Source organism: Eretmochelys imbricata, chromosome 1 (assembly GCF_965152235.1).
Source record: "Eretmochelys imbricata isolate rEreImb1 chromosome 1, rEreImb1.hap1, whole genome shotgun sequence".
Taxonomy (NCBI): domain Eukaryota; kingdom Metazoa; phylum Chordata; order Testudines; family Cheloniidae; genus Eretmochelys; species Eretmochelys imbricata.
The window spans coordinates 322,154,202-322,172,501 of record NC_135572.1 but is presented as its reverse complement, the minus strand read 5'-3'; the positions used below and the strand labels follow the sequence as shown (position 1 = coordinate 322,172,501).

Sequence of the window (18,300 nt, the reverse complement as noted above, 5' to 3'; positions counted from 1 at the left end):
TACAAGTTCTTTAGGGAAGGGATTGTCTATTACACCATATTTGTACTGTGCCTAGCACAATGGGGCCTAATCTTGGTTGATCCCTAGGCACTACCATAATAAATAATAAAATGCTGATTAGCACCTTGCTTCACAAATAGTACCATTGAAATCAATGAGTCAACTCTTGGAGTAAGGCACTATTCAAGGTGATTAAGGATTCCAGAATCTGGCTGGGAGTAAATGAAGTCTAATTGTCCTGATGTTTTGCAGACATCTACTTCTTGGTACATACTTGGGAGCCAGTTTTGTTTAAGCTAGCTGCTTGAGAGACTGCCTCCCTCTCTGTGCAATACCCTAGGACCCATGACCATCGCAGAGACTTCAGCAAGCAGTCCCCTTGTTTAAGAAGAAAGGGGTTAGCAAGAGGACATTGTCAGTTGCAGGCCCTGAGCTTTGGCATTAACTTCCTCTCCCTTAGTTCACCAGAGCCCAGATCTAGAGACCCTCAGCAGATGCTACAAAACATGCCTCTTCTTCCAGGGTTTTATCTGGGGCAGGAGTCCAGGGTACTGTGTGAATGATCAGGTGGGGCATCTGGGCATGGATAATGAGGAAAGCTTCATTCTGGAGGCTAGGGAAGGATTTTTAACTATTTTTCCACTATATACCATTAATGTCCATTCGTTTTTAAATCTATATTCCAGATTGTCAAGAAAATATGGACTGATTCTCCAATTAACATTCCCTTGATTATGTACCTGTTAAAATTTTATGTCCAAGGAGAGCCATCATTGTCACCAGGATTAAAATTATTGCTGTCAGCGACATGATCCTTATGGAGTTTTCATCATCTTCTTGACTCTCGGAAGATAATGCTGGGAAAAATGTATTTGTTGTTATGGAAAATGCACATCTGAGAATAAATAATTTCTAAATAGTGACTCTATTCACTAAAAACATAACACTTGCTGTAGACCACAAAGTGCATTTCTTTTAGCCTCCAAACAAATAGCTGGAACTAGGCACCCATACTGGATCACAGTGAGGTCCATCAAGTCCAGTATCTTGCCTCTGAAGTAGACAGTTTCAGTTGCTTCAGAGGAAGGTATGTGAACATTGCAATAGGCAAATGTGGGATAATCTGTATGACACATTAGATCTTATCTTGATCTCTAATAGTTAGAGATTGGCTTAGCCTTAAAACCTAAAGCATGAGGTTTTGTAGTCCCTCTACAAAATTTTAATTAGCTTTAATTATAACTGGATATTCTCAATATTCATATATGTGTCCAATGCCTTTTTTTAATCTTGTTGAGTCCTTTGTCCAAAAAACTTCCTATGGCAAGGAGTTCCACAGTTTAGTCACATTATGGGGGAGAATATTTCCTTTTATCAGTTTTTAATTTCCCACCTTTCAATTTAATTAAATGTCTCCTTGTTCTTATGTTATAAAAGACAGAGCAGAATCTCCCAGTCCACCTTTTCTAACCTTTCAGTATTTTATATGCTTTTATCATGTCCTGGAAAGTTATATCCTGATAACCTCAACTGTAGTGATGAATGTGTTTAAGTATTTGACTTCATGCGGTATTGTATTTTTCAAAGAAAATGAGTTACCAAGTCCCATACAAGCACTCCCTCAGAGCTCTGCCACCAGGATACAATTACAGGCCCCACCGTTTTTAGAGCCAGGCTTCTTAAAGTGAACTGTGAAGAGCTTTTATGGTACAACCAAAATGTGTACTAGGAATTATATCTCTAAAGCTATGTTTTTCAAAGGGCCTTATGAGCAGGTGATTTTCGTATCTGCTTTTAACACTCCATAGACCACATATGGTCTCAACCCTCACTCCCTTCCTGTGATTTGATTTGATTTATTACAGCAACTGAACAATAAGATGACCAAGTGCAATTGGAGTCTTCTTCCCAGCTTGACTGCACCTAGAGTTCTCAGTTCAGCGCTTCTCCTATTGTGCCTTAGATCCAAAATCCCTGTCTCAGGGCTATCCCTGCTGTGAGCCCTGATCTGACCTCACTATTGCTTATTGCTAGGACTTAAACTTAAACACAGTTGAACCCATCATTGTATCTGAGAACTTTTCAAACTATTAATTAATTTATCCTTGCAATACCTCCATGAGGTAGGGAAGTGCTATTATCCCCTTTGTACAAATGGGGAACTGAGTCACAGAGGGATTAAATGACTTGCCTAGAGTCACACAGAAAGTCTGTGGCAGTGCTGGGACTTTACCCTTGAAGGTTTACTGAGTTCCAGTTCCGTGTCTTAGTCACAATGTCACCCTTCCTCCTTTACTTACGGAGTAAAGAGATCAGGATTTGACTCTGAAATCTGCAGCCCAGAAGGATGGGGATTGTTGTGTCAGTCCCAGGAGACCCTGATTCTGCTGTCAAACCCATCTCATCTTCTATCTCAATCTTTCATGTGACACATTATTAGTACTTACTGCATTGGATATCGCAGATCTGTAGTGGAACAGAATAATCTACATCTGTCCTCCCCACCTTTTATAAAAGAAAGAAAAAAATGGTTATATCCCTCTCAACAATATTGTTTATGATCATTTGTTTTGGCAAAATAAACATTGGCTTGTTAGTTTACTGAAATGAATGCAGATTTAAAAAAAAAAAATCTGTTTAATGGTTTAGCTTATACTTGTGTCACTCTTAGTCACTTTCAGGGTTACAGAAGATGTAGCTACCAGGGAATTTTCTGCTGGAATGATTTTCTGATGGAAAATAAGGGTTCCCTAGTTGCCTTTCTAGATGGCCCTTGTCACTTTCACTTTCTGACTAAAGACAGAAAGTGACAACAGCCTTCCAGGCCAGCTGCCAGAAGAAGAGCACCAGAAGAACTTTCTACCTCCCCATGCCTCCAAGCCTATCTGACTCTGGATGTTTATTTTTAAAAAAAGTGATTTTTGTTTTCCAGTGTGCCTAGCATACTTTTGGGTGCTATACAATAATAAAAATAGTTCTAAGTTTCTGGTGAAAATACTCATAAAAAACAAATGTAACACTCACTTTCCAGGTGGAATCAGACCTTTGAGTTTTAAATTCATTTTCTATGAACATATCTGTTAGTAAAATTCAGTTCTACAGATATGTGCTGGCATTTTTGCATATTATTTGCCCAGCTCTGTTTCAATAATAGTCATTTAAATATGTATCAGTGCACTTAGTATGCTGCATGTCTCCTTGTTTACTATTGTATACATATGCCTGAATGCGCTAAAGTCCTTAGACTTGTTTTTTAGAAAATGTTAATACATTTGTTACTTCCCTCTGCCCTTCTGACTCCAATCTTTTCATCATAAGAGGTTTTATAGATGGAGGGGTTAATTTAATAGCCCTTAATATTCCACTGTTGCCATCTACAAAAATAAGAGATCAAGAATGGACCTTAAATAATTAATACAAGCTCAGCAAGGGACAATAGCAGCACATTCAAACTATTAATAATGCTCTTTGCAACCTACAAGTGGGTCATGGTCAGATTTGGCTGGGAGGAGGCAGCTGCGACACTGCCCACAGTTTCTTATTTCCACGCCAGCTTGTTTATTTAGTGCAGAGTATATCTACAAATCAGCAGACCTACCTGAATGCAAACTTCTGAGCCACATATTTCACCTGAAATATTGACAGATGTGGGCTGAGAGTCACCCTGATGAAAACAAAGTGGAAAGCTGTTAACTTCAGAGCTTGTGGGCAACCAAAATGCATAGTCTCCCTCCAGCTCTTTGGCTCTTTTGTCAGTAATGTTATGTATTTAACTACCTTAAAATATGTGGCAGATTGTTTTCATTATTGAAGGTTCTTTTCCTTTTAAGGACTTCCCTCCCTCAGGGGTACGGAACGCCGTGAGCACAGTGCAGCCAGTTTGGTTCTCCTGCGCAGGAGGTGCAGGATTTGAGGAACCCATGAAGAGGGCCCATATCCCAGCACATTATGGAGCACAGCACTGTGTCGAAGTGCATAAGGTGGATTTGGGGGTGGACCAGGAAGGGAGACTGGGTAATGATCCACTTTCCATTTCCCCCACACTCCCAGAAGGGGAGGATGCCAGTCGTGGAGGTTGCTAAAGATGGGAGGCTATGGCAGAAGCCATCGAAGGCTTCTACTTGTACTCCATGGCCTAGCTGGGCCAGAGGGGAGAGCCCTGTGTGCTGCAGATCTCCCCATCCCACAGCCAGCTACTCAGGCTGTGCTCTGAGAAAGGATTACCCTGATAGTAAATTTCAGAGTAGCAACCGTGTTAGTCTGTATTCACAAAAAAAAAAGGAAGACTTGTGGCACCTTAGAGACTAACCAATTTATTTGAAAATTTATTTATTAAAGCTCCCATAAGCTTTCGTGAGCTACAGCTCACTTCATCACAAAAGCTTATTTGAGCTTATGCTCAAATAAATTGGTTAGTCTCTAAGGTGCACAAGTACTCCTTTTCTTTTTGCAAATACAGACTAACACGGCTACTACTCTGAAACCTGTCATTGTGCAAGGCACTGAATTTAGCTGTATGGAGTGGAAATATATCAACTTCATGAAAAAACTTGCACCTGATGGTAAAGTTACCCTAAAAAAATTGTTCTGCTGCTTAAAATAGTTATTTGTGGCTTGTGCGCAAAAAGGAAAATGACTATTTCTCTGGAACTATGGGCCCTGTACTGCTTTTCCTTCCTCAGCAAAGCTCCTGAAGACGACAGGGATAAATTAGGTAAATATGGCCTTAACCCAAAACTATTGTGAATACATTAATATTGAGGCTATGAACAATTGTTTATGAGAACAATAGCTCAGTGTTAAGTCATCATGAGACCCTGGTGGAAATTGCTCATGGTCTTGGGGCAGGGAACCATGTGTAATCTACGCGAGTTCCCATTGTATCGTCACTAAAGAGACCAGGTCAATCTGTACCACAGGACAATGGAAACAATGGACATTTCTGAACAGACTGGCACTCTGTTTGATATGTCCAGTTTCACAATAATATCTGGCTCGGATCCAATCCTACTTAGCCCTGGTCTACACTATGAGTTTAGGTCAAATTTAGCAGCATTAGATCGATTTAACCCTGCACCCATCCACACAACAAAGCCATTTTTGTCAACTTAATGGGCTCCTAAAATCGACTAATATCCTAAGAGGGGATTAGCGCTGAAATAGACATCGCCAGGTTGAATTTGGGTTAGTGTGGACGCAATTAAACTGTATTGGCCTCCAGGAGCTATCCAACAATGGTCCATTGTGACCGCTCTGGACAGCACTCTGAACTTGGATGCACTGGCCAGGTAGACAGGAAAACCCCTGCGAACTTTTGAATTTCATTTCCTGTTTGGCCAGTGTGGAAAGCTGATCAGCACTGATGACCATGCAGATATCAGCAAAGGTGACCATGGAGTCCCAGAATTGCAAAAGAGCTCCAGCATGAACCGAATGGGAAGTACTGGATCTGATCACTGTATGGGGAGACGATTGCGTGCTATCAGAACTCTGTTCCAAGAGATGAAATGCCAAAATATTTGAAAAAAAAAAAATCTCCAAGGGCATGAAGGAAGAGGCTATCACAGGGACCCACAGCAGTGCCACGTGAAACTTAAGGAACTTAGGCAAGCCTACCAAAAAACCCAAGAGGCAAAAGCCTGCTTGGGGTCAGAGCCCCAGACATGCTGCTTCTAGGATGAGCTACATGCAATTCTAGGGGGTGCCCCTACCACTGTAGGTGCCCCACCCCTCTACATGAACTCCTGCAAGGGTGGGGAGTCTCACGCAACAGGGACGAGGATTTTGGGGATGAGGAAGATGAGGGGGAGGTTGAAGATCACTTGCCTGGTGTGCGCTGAGAAGCCATTCTCCCTGACAGCCAGGAGCTGTTTATCACCCGAGATCCAATACCCCTCCCAACCCAGGCTCCCAGATCTTGAAGGCAGAGAAGGCAGCTCTGGTGAGTGTACCTTTATAAATATAATACACGGTTTAAAAGCAAGCGTGTTTAATGATTACTTTGCCCTGAAGACTTGGGATGTATTCGTGGCCAGCACAGCTACTGGAAAAGTCTGTTAATGTGTCTGGGGTTGGGGCAGAAATCTTCCAGGGACATCTCAATGAAGCTGTCCTGGAGGTACTCCCAAAGCCTTTGCAAAAGGTTTCTGGGGAGGACAGCCTTATTGCGTCCTCCACGGTAGGACACTTTACCACATCAGGCCAGTAGCATGTAGTCTGGAATCATTGCATAAGAAAGCATGGCAGCATGTGGTCCCGGTGTTTGCTGGCATTCAAGCAACATCCGTTCTTTATCTCTCTGTGTTATCTTCAGGAGAGTGATATCATTCATAGTCACCTAGTTGAAATAGGGGAGTTTTATTCAGGGAACACTCAGAGGTGGCCGTTCCTGTTTGGCTGTTTGCCTGTGGCTGAAAAGAAATCATCCCTGCTGTTAGCCACGGGGTCGGGGGAGGGGTGAAGCGATCATCTCAGAGAATTGGGGGGGGGGTGGTAGTTGTGTTTGTGCTGCACATTAACCCGAAAACATCAGCCCTTCCTTTTAAATGGCCAGTGTGTCTTTTTCAATTTTAATCTCCCTTTTTTCCTCCCACAGCTGCAAATGTTTCAACGCTGGGACTAGCATCTCTGTCCCAGAGGCTAGCACAGATAAGAAGGTGAAAAAAAACGCACTCGCGATGAAGTGTTCTGAGCTCATGCAGTCCACCCAAACTGAAAGAGCCCAGCAGAATGAGTGGAGGCAGACAATGGCAGAGGCCAGGAAAGCACAAAATGAATGAGGGCAGGAGGGATGCACGAGAGGATAGATGGCTGGAGCAACAGGAGAGGTGGCAGCAGCATGATGAGAGGAGGCAGGATGCAATGCTGAGGCTACTGGAGGATCAAACTGATTTGCTCTGGCATATGGTTGAGGTGCAGGAATGGCACAGACCGCCACTGCAGCCCCTGTGTAATCAACCGCCCTCCTCCCCAAGTACCATTGCCTCCTCACCCAGATACCCAAGAACATGGCGGGGCCTCTGGGCACCCAACCACTCCACCCCATAGGACTGCCCAAGCAACAGAAGGCTGGCATTCAATAAGTTTTGAAGTGCTGTGTGGCCTTGTCCTTCCCTCCTCCCCTACCCCACCTGGTGCTTCCCTCACCCCTCCCGGGCTACCTCGGCAGTTATCCCCCTATTTGTGTGACAAATTAAGAATGTTTCAAATTCATGCAATGACTTTATTGTCTCTGGAAGCAGTGATTGAAGTAGGGAGGGAAGGGTGGTTGGCTTACAGAGAAGTAGATGGAACCCAGGGGGTGGGTTTTCCTCAAGGAGAAACAAACAGAACTGTCACACTGTAGCCTGGTCAGCCATGAAACTGGTTTTCAAAGCTTCTCTGATGCGCAGCGTGCCCTGCTGTGCTCTAACTGCCCTGGTGTCTGGCTGCGTGTAATCAGCAGCCAGGTGATTTACCTCAACTTCCACCCCACCATAAATGTCTCCCCCCTTACTCTCAGATATTGTGGAGCACACGGCAAGCAGTAATAACAGTGGGAATATTGGTTTCGCTGAGGTCTAAGCGAGTCAGTAAACTGCGCCAGCGCGCCTTTAAACTTCCAAATGCACATTCTACCACCATTCTGCACTTGCTCAGCCTGTAGTTGAACAGCTCCTGACTACTGTCCAGGCTGCCTGTGTATGGCTTCATGAGCCATGGCATTAAGAGGTAGGCTGGGTCCCCAAGGATAACTATAGGCATTTCAACATCCCCAACGGTTATTTTCTGGTCTGGAAAGTAAATCCCTTCCTGCAGCTTTTGAAACAGACCAGAGTTCCTGAAGATGCAAGCATCATGTACCTTTCCTGGTCATCTCACATTGATGTTGGTGAAAGGTCCCTTGTGATTCACCAGTGCTTGCAGCACCATTGAAAAGTACCCCTTTTGGTTTATGTACTGGCTGCCTTGGTGTTCCAGTCCCAAGACAGGGATGTGTGTTCCGTCTATCGCCCCACCACAGTTAGGGAATCCCATTGCAGCAAAGCCATCCACTATAACCCACACATTTCCCAGAGTCACTACCCTTGGTAGCAGCAGCTCAGTGATTGCGTGGGCAACTTGGATCACAGCAGCCCCCACAGTAAATTTGCCCACTCCAAATTGATTCCCGACTGACCGGTAGCTGTTGCAAGCTTCCAGAGGCTATTGCCACTCGCTTGTGAGCTATGAGGGCTGCTCTCATCTTGGTATTCTTGAGCTTCAGGGCAGGGGAAAGCAAGTCAAAGTTCCATGAAAGTACCCTTACGCATGCGAAAGTTTTGCAGCCACTGGGAATCATCCCAGACTTGCAACACTATGCGGTCCCACCAGTCTGTGCTTGTTTCACAGGGCTCACAATCTGCATTCCACAGCATGAGCCTGCCCCATTGCCACCAGGATGGCCAAATTGCCTGGGCCCAAGAAGTCTGTGTCCTTGTCCTCATCACTCTCGTCACCGCGCTGCCATCACCTCCTCGTCTGTTTTTGCAGGCTCTGGTTCTGCATATACTGCATGATAATGCCTGAGGTGTTTACAATGCTCATAACTGTCGAGGTGATCTGAGCGGGCTCCATGCTTGCCGTGGTATGGCGTCTGCAGGAGAGCAGAGTGGCAGCGGAAGCGGTCGTTCAATGACGATGGATTGCAGACCTACTGCACCGTCTGCTGCCAGGAGACAACAGCTGAGCGGGCTGCACGCTTGCCGTTTTATGGCGAGACAAGAGCAGCGACCATAGTTGCAGCGGAAGCGGCCCTGCGAGACCACCAGAGAGCAGAGTGGAAGTGGAAGCAGTGGCTGATGACCTGCGAGATGGATTCAGGAGAGCAGAGTTGCAGTGGAAGTGGGAGCCCATGAGACAAAACATGGAGAAATTCGCTATCGAGACAAGAGCAGGAAAGCAGAGTGGCAGCGGAAGTGGTGGTTTGATGACAGTTAGCAGTCCTACTGCACCGTCTGCTGAAAGATCAGCAAGGATTTCACTGTTAAGCCAAGCTGGTCGCCTGCCATATTTACTAGTCTTTCCACGCATCGGGATGGTTTGTCCCTGTAACCTCAATAAGGATTCTTTAAAATATAGCCAGCTCTCCTGGACTCCTTTCCCCCTCATGTTATTCTCCCAGGGGATCCTGCCCATCAGTTCCCTGAGGGAGTCAAAGTCTGCTTTTCTGAAGTCCAGGGTCCGTATTCTGCTGCTCTCCTTTCTTCTCCTGGGCCCAGGTGCTGGGTTCAGGGAACCCAGCCTCACTCTCTTCTTCTCTCTCCTCCATCCTCCTGAGGAGTTGGGGGTGCTCAAGCCCAATGTGGGTTGCCCGAGGGGCAAAGATACGCCTCTGGGTCCCAGAGAAGTCCAGCCTGATTCCTGCCCCATGTGGTGCCCCCAGACCAGACCAGACCAGCTCTCTCCTCTCCCCCACCCAAAACATCTGCTCTATGAGCTCCCAGGACAGTGTCTGCTGCTGATGCTGTGCTGGTAGCAACATGAGGCCAGCCATAGAATGTTTGTGTATAATTATTATTTTGATATGCTGCCAAAACTTCCTGAGGAATGTAAGGGAGAGGAGAGGAGAAACAGCAATTTTTAATCTCAGCAAAAGCTGATCAGAATGCCATGGGACAGGAAGAGGCACTTTGCTAGCCAAGGGCATTCTCCCTGCAGAACAACAAAGGCCTGCTAGAAAGGAAGGCCATGAGAGCATCTCAAAAAAAGGTTGCAAGAATCCTTTACAGTGGAAATTTAAATATAGGGATCGCTAACAGTTTCCCCATAGCAATGCAGAAATGAATACATATATGGCCAAGTGCATCCAGGATCAATGCTTAGCTACCAAGATAGGTGCCTTAGTAATAATAATAAAATAATGGACTTTAGATAACAGAAAATTCACTGATAAAGAGAATATTTTCCTATTTGAATATAGCCAAATACGAATGTGAAACTAGGCATTCCACACAGAGCAGGTTTAGAAACACGCATTGAGTGCTCTAGCCTAATAGGAATATGAGTAAACTACATGGAGTGCCTGTCAGAAGACTGCAAGCATATTCCCCTAGTCTGCTGATGAATTAACCACAAGCTATTATTTCCATAACCATAAACAATGGCTTGCAGCCACAATAACTGAGTGTAACATGTTAACAAGTATAGGTAGTCAGGAATTTTCCAACAAAAATGGTTTTTCCATTGGAAAATGCCAATTCATCAAAAACTGAATGTTGTTTCTAAATGAAACTGTTCAGAATTTCCTACCTGCAAGAAATTTCAAAACGTCTCATTTCCATTCCAAATCAGAACAAAAGCATTTTTCAAAATGTCGGGATTTCCCACAGAACAGAAATTCTGAGTTACAACCAGCTCTATAAAAATACTGTTGGCTTGAGGATATTCCCGCAATTCTCTCATTGTACTTGTATAACATGCAGTGCATGGTTCTCAGTGACACTAAGGCATCTTTACACCAAACTGGCAAAGAAAGGGGCCTTAACTAGGGTGTGGGGGGGGATAATATATGTCCATTTTAACGTTCCTTTACACTGGTGTAAAGATGTCTTAGTGTAAGTGAGAATGAGGCCCACAGTGCTTGCTAATTCTTCAAGAAAATAAGGGTCAAAAATAGCCAGCTGTGTCCATGGAGTTCAAGGATAGGCTGTACAGTGGTACTGCATCCACAAGTGTCCTATGAAAAGCCCAGCAGAGCATAAAGCTGCCCTCCCTATCAGAAACCTCAAAGGAGGTCAGACGTGGGATCCACTGTATGGCCCTGTCTTGTGTAAACTGCCTGCAGCACAGCAAATCAAGCTGGCACAGGGAGGTACAGCTCTGGAACATCCCTGCACCAGTGGTAATGAATTGGGCCTATGAAGTGCACATATTTAGAACAGTACAACAACAAAACATTAAAGGAACATTCAAGTTACAAAGTCAAGCACTCAAAAGTCACTTCCACTGGTGTGACTCACTTAATTTCAGTGGTTTCTCCTGTCTTACATCAGGGTGAGATCAGAACTAGGACTAAATGCTTTAACTATGGATATTGTTCCAAAGTGCGTGTGCCTGGCTTTTGCTAGTTTTGTCCAGGCATCAGAGTTATGGATGGCAATAAATTCAAATTAAACATGTTGAAGCTGCCTTATTGATAGCAACTTCTGATAAATAACGCATACCAACCGCTGAGACTGAGTGGCGTATCCCAACAGAGTCACATGAAGACAGCTGTGCCTTGTTACACACCAGCACTGAAAATTTTGCCTTGGTTTGTGACATGAAGGAGACTTGTATCTGTTCCGCCCGGGCAGCAATTCTCATTTTCCAAGCTTTGAAAATGGGGAGAAAGGCTGTTATTTTTAAATGTAATCACTCACACAATGAATGACGTATGAGATACTATAACAGTAGATACCATGCTGCGCTAAAATAAAACCATTATCAGCTTGAATACCGTCAACTGTTATATCAATAGCTATCTTGATTTTGAACAGGTTACTATTTATCTTTACAAATACTTGATTAACTGTGGGAGCTTACAAATGGAAAACCTGCACTGTTAAATATTATTGATGCAATTTGGAGGATATAACAAGACCACAAGCTTTACTCGATGAGAGTGGTTGTAGTCTAGTGGTTAATTTAATTTAATATAATTATTAATGTGTCATTTTAATTTAATAAAATAAAGTTATTTACCTGGGAAATTCCCATGAGCAAATGGGCATCGAACCCAAGAGCCTTGCTTGGTTGTAAACTGAAAAATAAAGAAAGCTGTTAGAAGAACAGAATTTTGAAGTTTGAACTTGTGGCTATAGATCCAGCTAAAGCCAGCCACTGAATTCCAGAAAGCAGCAAAAGAATTATTCACAGCTTACCTCCCACGTTATGCTCCAAGCTCTGATACTCACTAAGGGCCAAATTCTGCAAACATTTATGCAAGTGTTTAACTTTACGTTCCTATGCAGTCCCACTGACTTAAAAAATCCGTTGCTTAAAAGCATTTTAAAAACAACAACAATAGGGAGCCCTATACTGACTTCATTGGCTATTTTGCCTGAACAGCAGCAGTATGATTTGGTCCAGGGATGCATAGCACAAGTATTCAAAGAATTCACCATTACTCAAGTACATAAAGTTAAACACATGCTTGAGTGCTTGCAGCATGAGGGCATAAAACGTTCTATTCTGCTTTTTTGTATTGTCAGCTTAAAGCTGTGCCGTAACCATTCCTATCTCTTAGGGAACAGTAACTGTCCTGATTTCTTCCCCTTAATGAATATTGTTTTGTTTTTATCTTGAGTCATATTTCTTTTATTGGCTGTTAGTTTTATTATTCTATTTTATGGCCTTGATACTATCAATCATTAAAGCTGCATATGGTAAATGTTCATGATGATACTGGAAACATGTCAAATCGCATCTCATTTTGTATTTCACTGCAAACTCAAAAGTCAGACCAGGTCCACTATTAGGACTGGAAACTTTTCCAGTGTGGATGTAGAATCCAACAAAGCCACACTTGGGTGTGGACTCAGGTGAACACTAGGCAAATATTCATATGATTTAATGTAATTTGGTTCAGCTTTACCTATGAAATTCTTATGAGGGTTGGAGAGACACTGAGTCTGGAGTTTTGGTATTTTTCAGTGTCTCAAGCGCTATTTCTCTCATCTGCAGTTGAACACTTGGAATATTGGCTTTGAGGACCTGATTCTGACCTCCCTTCCATTACTTTGATATTGGTGTATTTCCACTGATTCCCATAGGGTTACTTCCAGTTTGCACCAGCATGAATGAGAGGAGTCTTGAATTCTGTGTGCTTGATTTTCCATAGCTTTCTACCTTGCCTAGCGATTTACATCTGTGTAAAGTCTGTATAAAATACTACCCAAACAGAAGCACAGAGCTGCACACCCACTTTGTCCAGGTGTCCATAACTACACACTGCAATGGAGAATCAGGCCCTGAATTTTAATTTCAGTTCTGGTGGCAGGAATAGGTACTAAAGTCCTTCTTTGTAACAGCAGGGAAAACAGAACAAATGAATGGCAATATACATTGCTTTTTATCTACATCTTCTCATTCTCAAATTTGCCGTATTGTAAAAGCACATTTCTATTAGCCATGTTATGCCATCAGCTTTAAAGCCCATTAAAATAAAAATATTGATGCCAGAATATGGTCCCACATGAGCCATTTTTCATATCTGACATTTTATTGACTTCCTTAACACAACATCCTCCTATTCTAATATTTCATATTAAATATTTCTAAATATTTCTAATATTCTAATATTTCTTATTCCTATTTTCTTTTCATGGGTTATATGGTAAGGAGTATTCTTCCAAAAGATTAATGATGCATCTTTTGTAGCTGATACCTGCAAAATGAGGAGGGATGGTGTAAATGGTTAATCTACAAAAAAAGCAATTTACCTTCATGCAAAGTCTTGGATGAGTGTCTACACGGGAATATTTTACCTGCTTGAAAAGAGAGTGCACAGATTAGTCAGCTTTACAAACCAGTATCAACAGAAAGAACAAACCACTGAGTTGCAAACACTTGTACAATTGATGTATTAGAAAAGGAACTGAAGGTGTTCTCTTTTTTAAAAATGTGTCAATCAGTTAATCACATAAAGCAATTTAATTATAATGGACCAATCACTACCTTCAGTGGGAGTTTTCACTGAATACAAAGGTACCAGGATTTAATCTGGTAATACCTAGCATGAGTATAGCATGTCTCATTTTCAAATCACATTACAAACAACTAATTAATTTTGAAGTGAAATGTAGTTAATTTTTTTATAGTATGTTTTATACAATGGTTCATACTCTACCCTCTTAATTAAATAGGAATTCCTATGATGTCAATGGGAGATTTGTGCAAACACGAGAATATGACCCATTGAATCTAAACCTAATTGATTTGGTCATGACTTGCTTTCTTTAATTCAATAACAAACCGATTACACAGCTCTTGTTGTTTCAAGCATGTGCTGAAGTCCCGCTGACTTCAGTTAGGACTTCACACATGCTTAAAGTTCAGCATGTGCTTAAGTACCCTTCCAGAAAAGGTTGTTTTTCAGAATCAAGGCCTCAGTTTTTTTTAAAAAGGGGCCACATCCTTCAAAGACTCATTCAAGTGAGTGATCCTTACTCATGTACGTAATCCTATTGAAACGAGTGGAAGTGCTCGTGTAGTAAGGGCTTTGTGCCCAGGTAACAGCTTGCAGTGTCATGACCTAAGTTTGATTTCTATGCCGTAGACAGTTTGAGGACAATGTGAAGAATGTCATTGGCTGCACTTCTGTACCCAGACCATGTCCACAACTCAGCTCAAATCCCTTTATAAAGAAAAGAGAAAGAGAAAGAGAAGGAAAAAAAAAAGGGGGAGGGGGAATGCACCCTGCGTTTGAACACTAAAATTAGCCCAATAGCAACAATGGGGAAAGCGTTAAGTGAAAATACAAAATTCACTAGGGCATTTTTATTTTAATATTTATCTTCTGGTGGCAAATCCATTGTCCGTTTGAATGCTGGGTAATTTTACATGACAATTGCCAAGCATAGCAAACTTAGGCCTTTATTCTGCAAAGACTTGTACTGTAAGCACACAAGAAGTCCCACTGGGACCACTGACATGTGTGACATTAAGCATGCATGTGTTTGTGGATCAGGGCTTTATTAAAAGCTAGACATCAGGACAATTGTAAAGGCTGAATAATCACTAACCACCCAGCCAGGATATCATACGATTGGCTTAACAATTATGAGACTTAAATTTTAAGAATTTGTGGTTCTTTTTATTTGCCTTCTGGTGTTACAGTCTTTAGGTGTCACATTTTCAATCTTTTCTCCACAACCATCAGAGATAGAACCTTACTTTTTTTAAAAAAAATGAAAGCTGAGATTCTTGTCTAACCATATGAATCCAGAATCTGGGGCTTTAGGAAAAGCACTCAGTATCACAAGACTCATGATTAAATCACAAGAGTTGGCAACACTGCTGAGTTATAAATTCTCTTAGTTCTGAAAATAACTTTTCAGAAAGGATCAAGCCACCCACAATTTCAAGGAGACTGATTCTTATTTACACTAAGGCTCTTTACACCAGTCTGGGAGTGCAACTGTACCTTAAAGTGGGTACAAATGCTAAGGTGCCATTACACTTTCAGTGTGAAGGTTTCAGAGTAACAGCCGTGTTAGTCTGTATTAGCAAAAAGAAAAGGAGGACTTGTGGCACCTTAGAGACTAACCAATTTATTTGAGCATAAGCTTTCGTGAGCTCACGAAATTGGTTAGTCTCTAAGGTGCCACAAGTACTCCTTTTTTTTTTTTACTTTCAGTGTGGTGTAAAGGGGCTTTGCTGTACATGAAAATCAAGCCACAGTTATTTTAGGAAACAAAAAAAAAATTGTTTTCAGCAAAAATTTCTAGGTTCACAAGAATTTCTACCATGAACCATTTTATCAACAGCATGTATTCAGTTCTCTGAATAACTCATGCTGTTATTATACAATAACAATCTGACTGCTGTATAAGAACCTGTGTAGATAGGATAGAACAGAAACAAGTATTTGCAACTGCCCTTATTCCATATCCTAGCTACTTATGTTATGCATTGGATTTAGGATATCACCCTTAGTCTTACAGTCCTAATGACACTAAATAATGCTTACTTTCTCTGGAGCTGTAGTTGATGCGTTTTGTAGATCTACACATTGGTCATTCGACTGTGTTAACCTGCATAGGTTAACAGTGACGTGCACGGGACAGGCTGGTTTCCAGGCCAGTGTTTGTGTGGCTGAATTATATACAATGTTATCCCACAGTGCCTTTGTATCTATGCACAAACAGTAGAAGCATTTTTTGAGATCAATTAAATGAATCTAAATGGTATTGAAACAAAAAAAATTCATGCATCAGCACTTAAAATAAAACCTAAGGACCAGCTTCTCCTTTCCCTGGCCCCTTGGGTAATCATTTCCACCCATGCAACCTTGGCTCAATCAGAACGGAAGACTTTTTCACGCACTTTAACTGTAAATGACTATGCAAGAGGGCATGGTAGTGGTAAATTAGACTCACTCTATAGAGAGCAAATAAACTCAGAGGTGGAGTTCTAGGGCTCTGAATAATGATTAGAGATAAGTGAATAATTCACACAAGTAAACTGATCTGCATAATTAGCTTCTTTTTCTCTTCCCTGAGCATCACAAGCAGACTGCAATTTCACAGATTTATTCAACTTATTTTCTGGGGAGGGGGAAGGTATGCGTGCTTTCTGGTTTGCAAACAGTGTACTGAACACTCACTGTTGAAAACTGGAGCTGTCTTAATTATTTGCGATTGGTTTTGTTCCCTGATTGGATGAATGTGGAAGAATTTCCAGCATGCAAATTTAAAATTGTAATTCTGCAAATATTCATGTAAGCAACTTGGAAATTTGGATTTGTCTAATACCTAATAAGAGGAAAATATATTTCTGCAAGTAGGTACATCAGTAAAACTAGGTCCTTTGAATGTTCACAAAAAAGTGAACACAAGCATGACTAGCATCATGGGAGATGTGATCTAGCTGAGAAGCCCAGCCTATAGTGGACAATAGGGGGCATGAGGTACCTGAACTACAACTTCCCATGAATCATAGAATATCAGGGTTGGAAGGGACCTCAGGAGGTCATCTAGTCCAATCCCGTGCTCAAAGCAGGGCCAATCCTCAATTTTTGCCCCAGATCCCTAAATGGCCCCCTCAAGGATTGCACTCACAACCCTGGGTTTAGCAGGCCAATGCTCAAACCACTGAGCTATCCCTTCCCCCAGCAGGGCCTGAGGAGTACACAGTTTAATGCTGAATTGACTCAGAACAAAAAAATTTTGATATTTCCTAATCAAAACCTTTCAGAACTGTTTGTTCTGCCAAGAGTTTTGGTATTCTGACTTTTTGTCCTGGTTTGAGATAAAAGTGTATGTTGAAATATGAGAATTTCCTGCAGGACAGAAACCCTTCACCACACAAAATAATAAAAACCTATTTCATTTTCAGTTGTTACCACTCCCGCAAGCCAGATTGTGACTTCAGTGGAAGCACCTGTGTGAGTAACTGCTCACCCAAGGAAGAGGTTTGCAATCAGGCTCACAGTCTGCAAATAATTTTACATTTATTATCGGCTTCCTATTTATTAATGCACCAGATTCAAGCTCTACATGCTTTAAACCGCTACACATTTTCCTTCACATCATCTCCTACTCCCACTCAGGTTTCCTCTGCTCCTCCCTATTAACTACTCCCACACTCAGTTCGTCCTCTTCCTTTATCCACCCTTTACATTTGCAACAGCCTCCTCCTTGTCTGCCAGGCCCCTGCCTTCAAATACTTCCTTAAAGCCAACTTTCTTCATGAACCCTTCCCAAAGCTGAGCTCCAAGCTGTTTCATTCTGGCCTCCTCGTGCTTGAATTAAAAAACAAAAATTATATTAGTAGAGCCAAATTCTGCTCCCATTTACACAATTTTGATATCAATAGAGTAACTTAGCATTTATGTTGGCGTGAACTGAGAGCACAATTTGGCCTATTAGAAAAAAATAGGACGAAAAATATACATAGTAATACCTCATTTCAAAAATTATTTTCTATATTACAAATAAAAACTGTCACTGCTTAAAATGGAGCAATCCAAGCAGTGTCATTTTATATACAAGCACATTTAAGGAGATGGTACATGTCAGGAACTGACTAATAATACTCTGCCATGCAATAATTACAATCTACTTGCCATTTTTAAAAGGGCAAAGTTGTGTCCTCCTTGCATCTGGGATCGCCGACCAACCCTGCAACCCAAAGAATTGCCATTAGCTAGTCAATTATATTCTCAAATCTGCTATTTTTGAGGCAGTTCAACCCACATATTCAAAGTCAGAACACATCAAAACATCCCAGCCAAAGATGTGTCACAATAGCTGTTGGATTATTCTGGTTTTCTTTCATATTTTCCATAATTGAATGTCTATGTTTGGATTTTCATTTAATTTACTTGACATTCCAATTTAAGTTTTATTAGTAGCAAACTCTTTTAAATTCCTGAAGTGACACAATATCATTTCTAATATGTAACACTGTTGATGTATAAATTTTGGGTCCCAAGCCTACTCACGTTTAAGGCAATGGGTGTTTTGCCATTGATTTCAATGAGTTTAGGACAGACCCTAGACCTTTTTACTGATCACTAATTGAACACTTATATCCTGATCCTGCAAACACATATGCATGTGCGTATTTCCACTGGCT

General features: G+C 41.8%; 1 protein-coding gene across 1 annotated transcript in view; it reads right to left on the bottom strand.

Annotated features, from left to right (window-relative positions):
- Nucleotides 1-732: 732 nt before the first annotated feature.
- The window catches only part of IL17REL (interleukin 17 receptor E like), a 47,814-nt gene continuing 30,246 nt past the window's right edge, over nucleotides 733-18,300 (bottom strand). The window contains exons 8-12 of the mRNA XM_077805699.1: nucleotides 17,789-17,843; nucleotides 15,692-15,855; nucleotides 13,443-13,487; nucleotides 11,704-11,761; nucleotides 733-857 (exon numbers count right to left, since the gene is read on the bottom strand). Coding sequence (XP_077661825.1) covers nucleotides 733-857; nucleotides 11,704-11,761; nucleotides 13,443-13,487; nucleotides 15,692-15,855; nucleotides 17,789-17,843 — 447 coding nt within the window. The remainder of the gene's footprint in view (nucleotides 858-11,703; nucleotides 11,762-13,442; nucleotides 13,488-15,691; nucleotides 15,856-17,788; nucleotides 17,844-18,300) is intronic.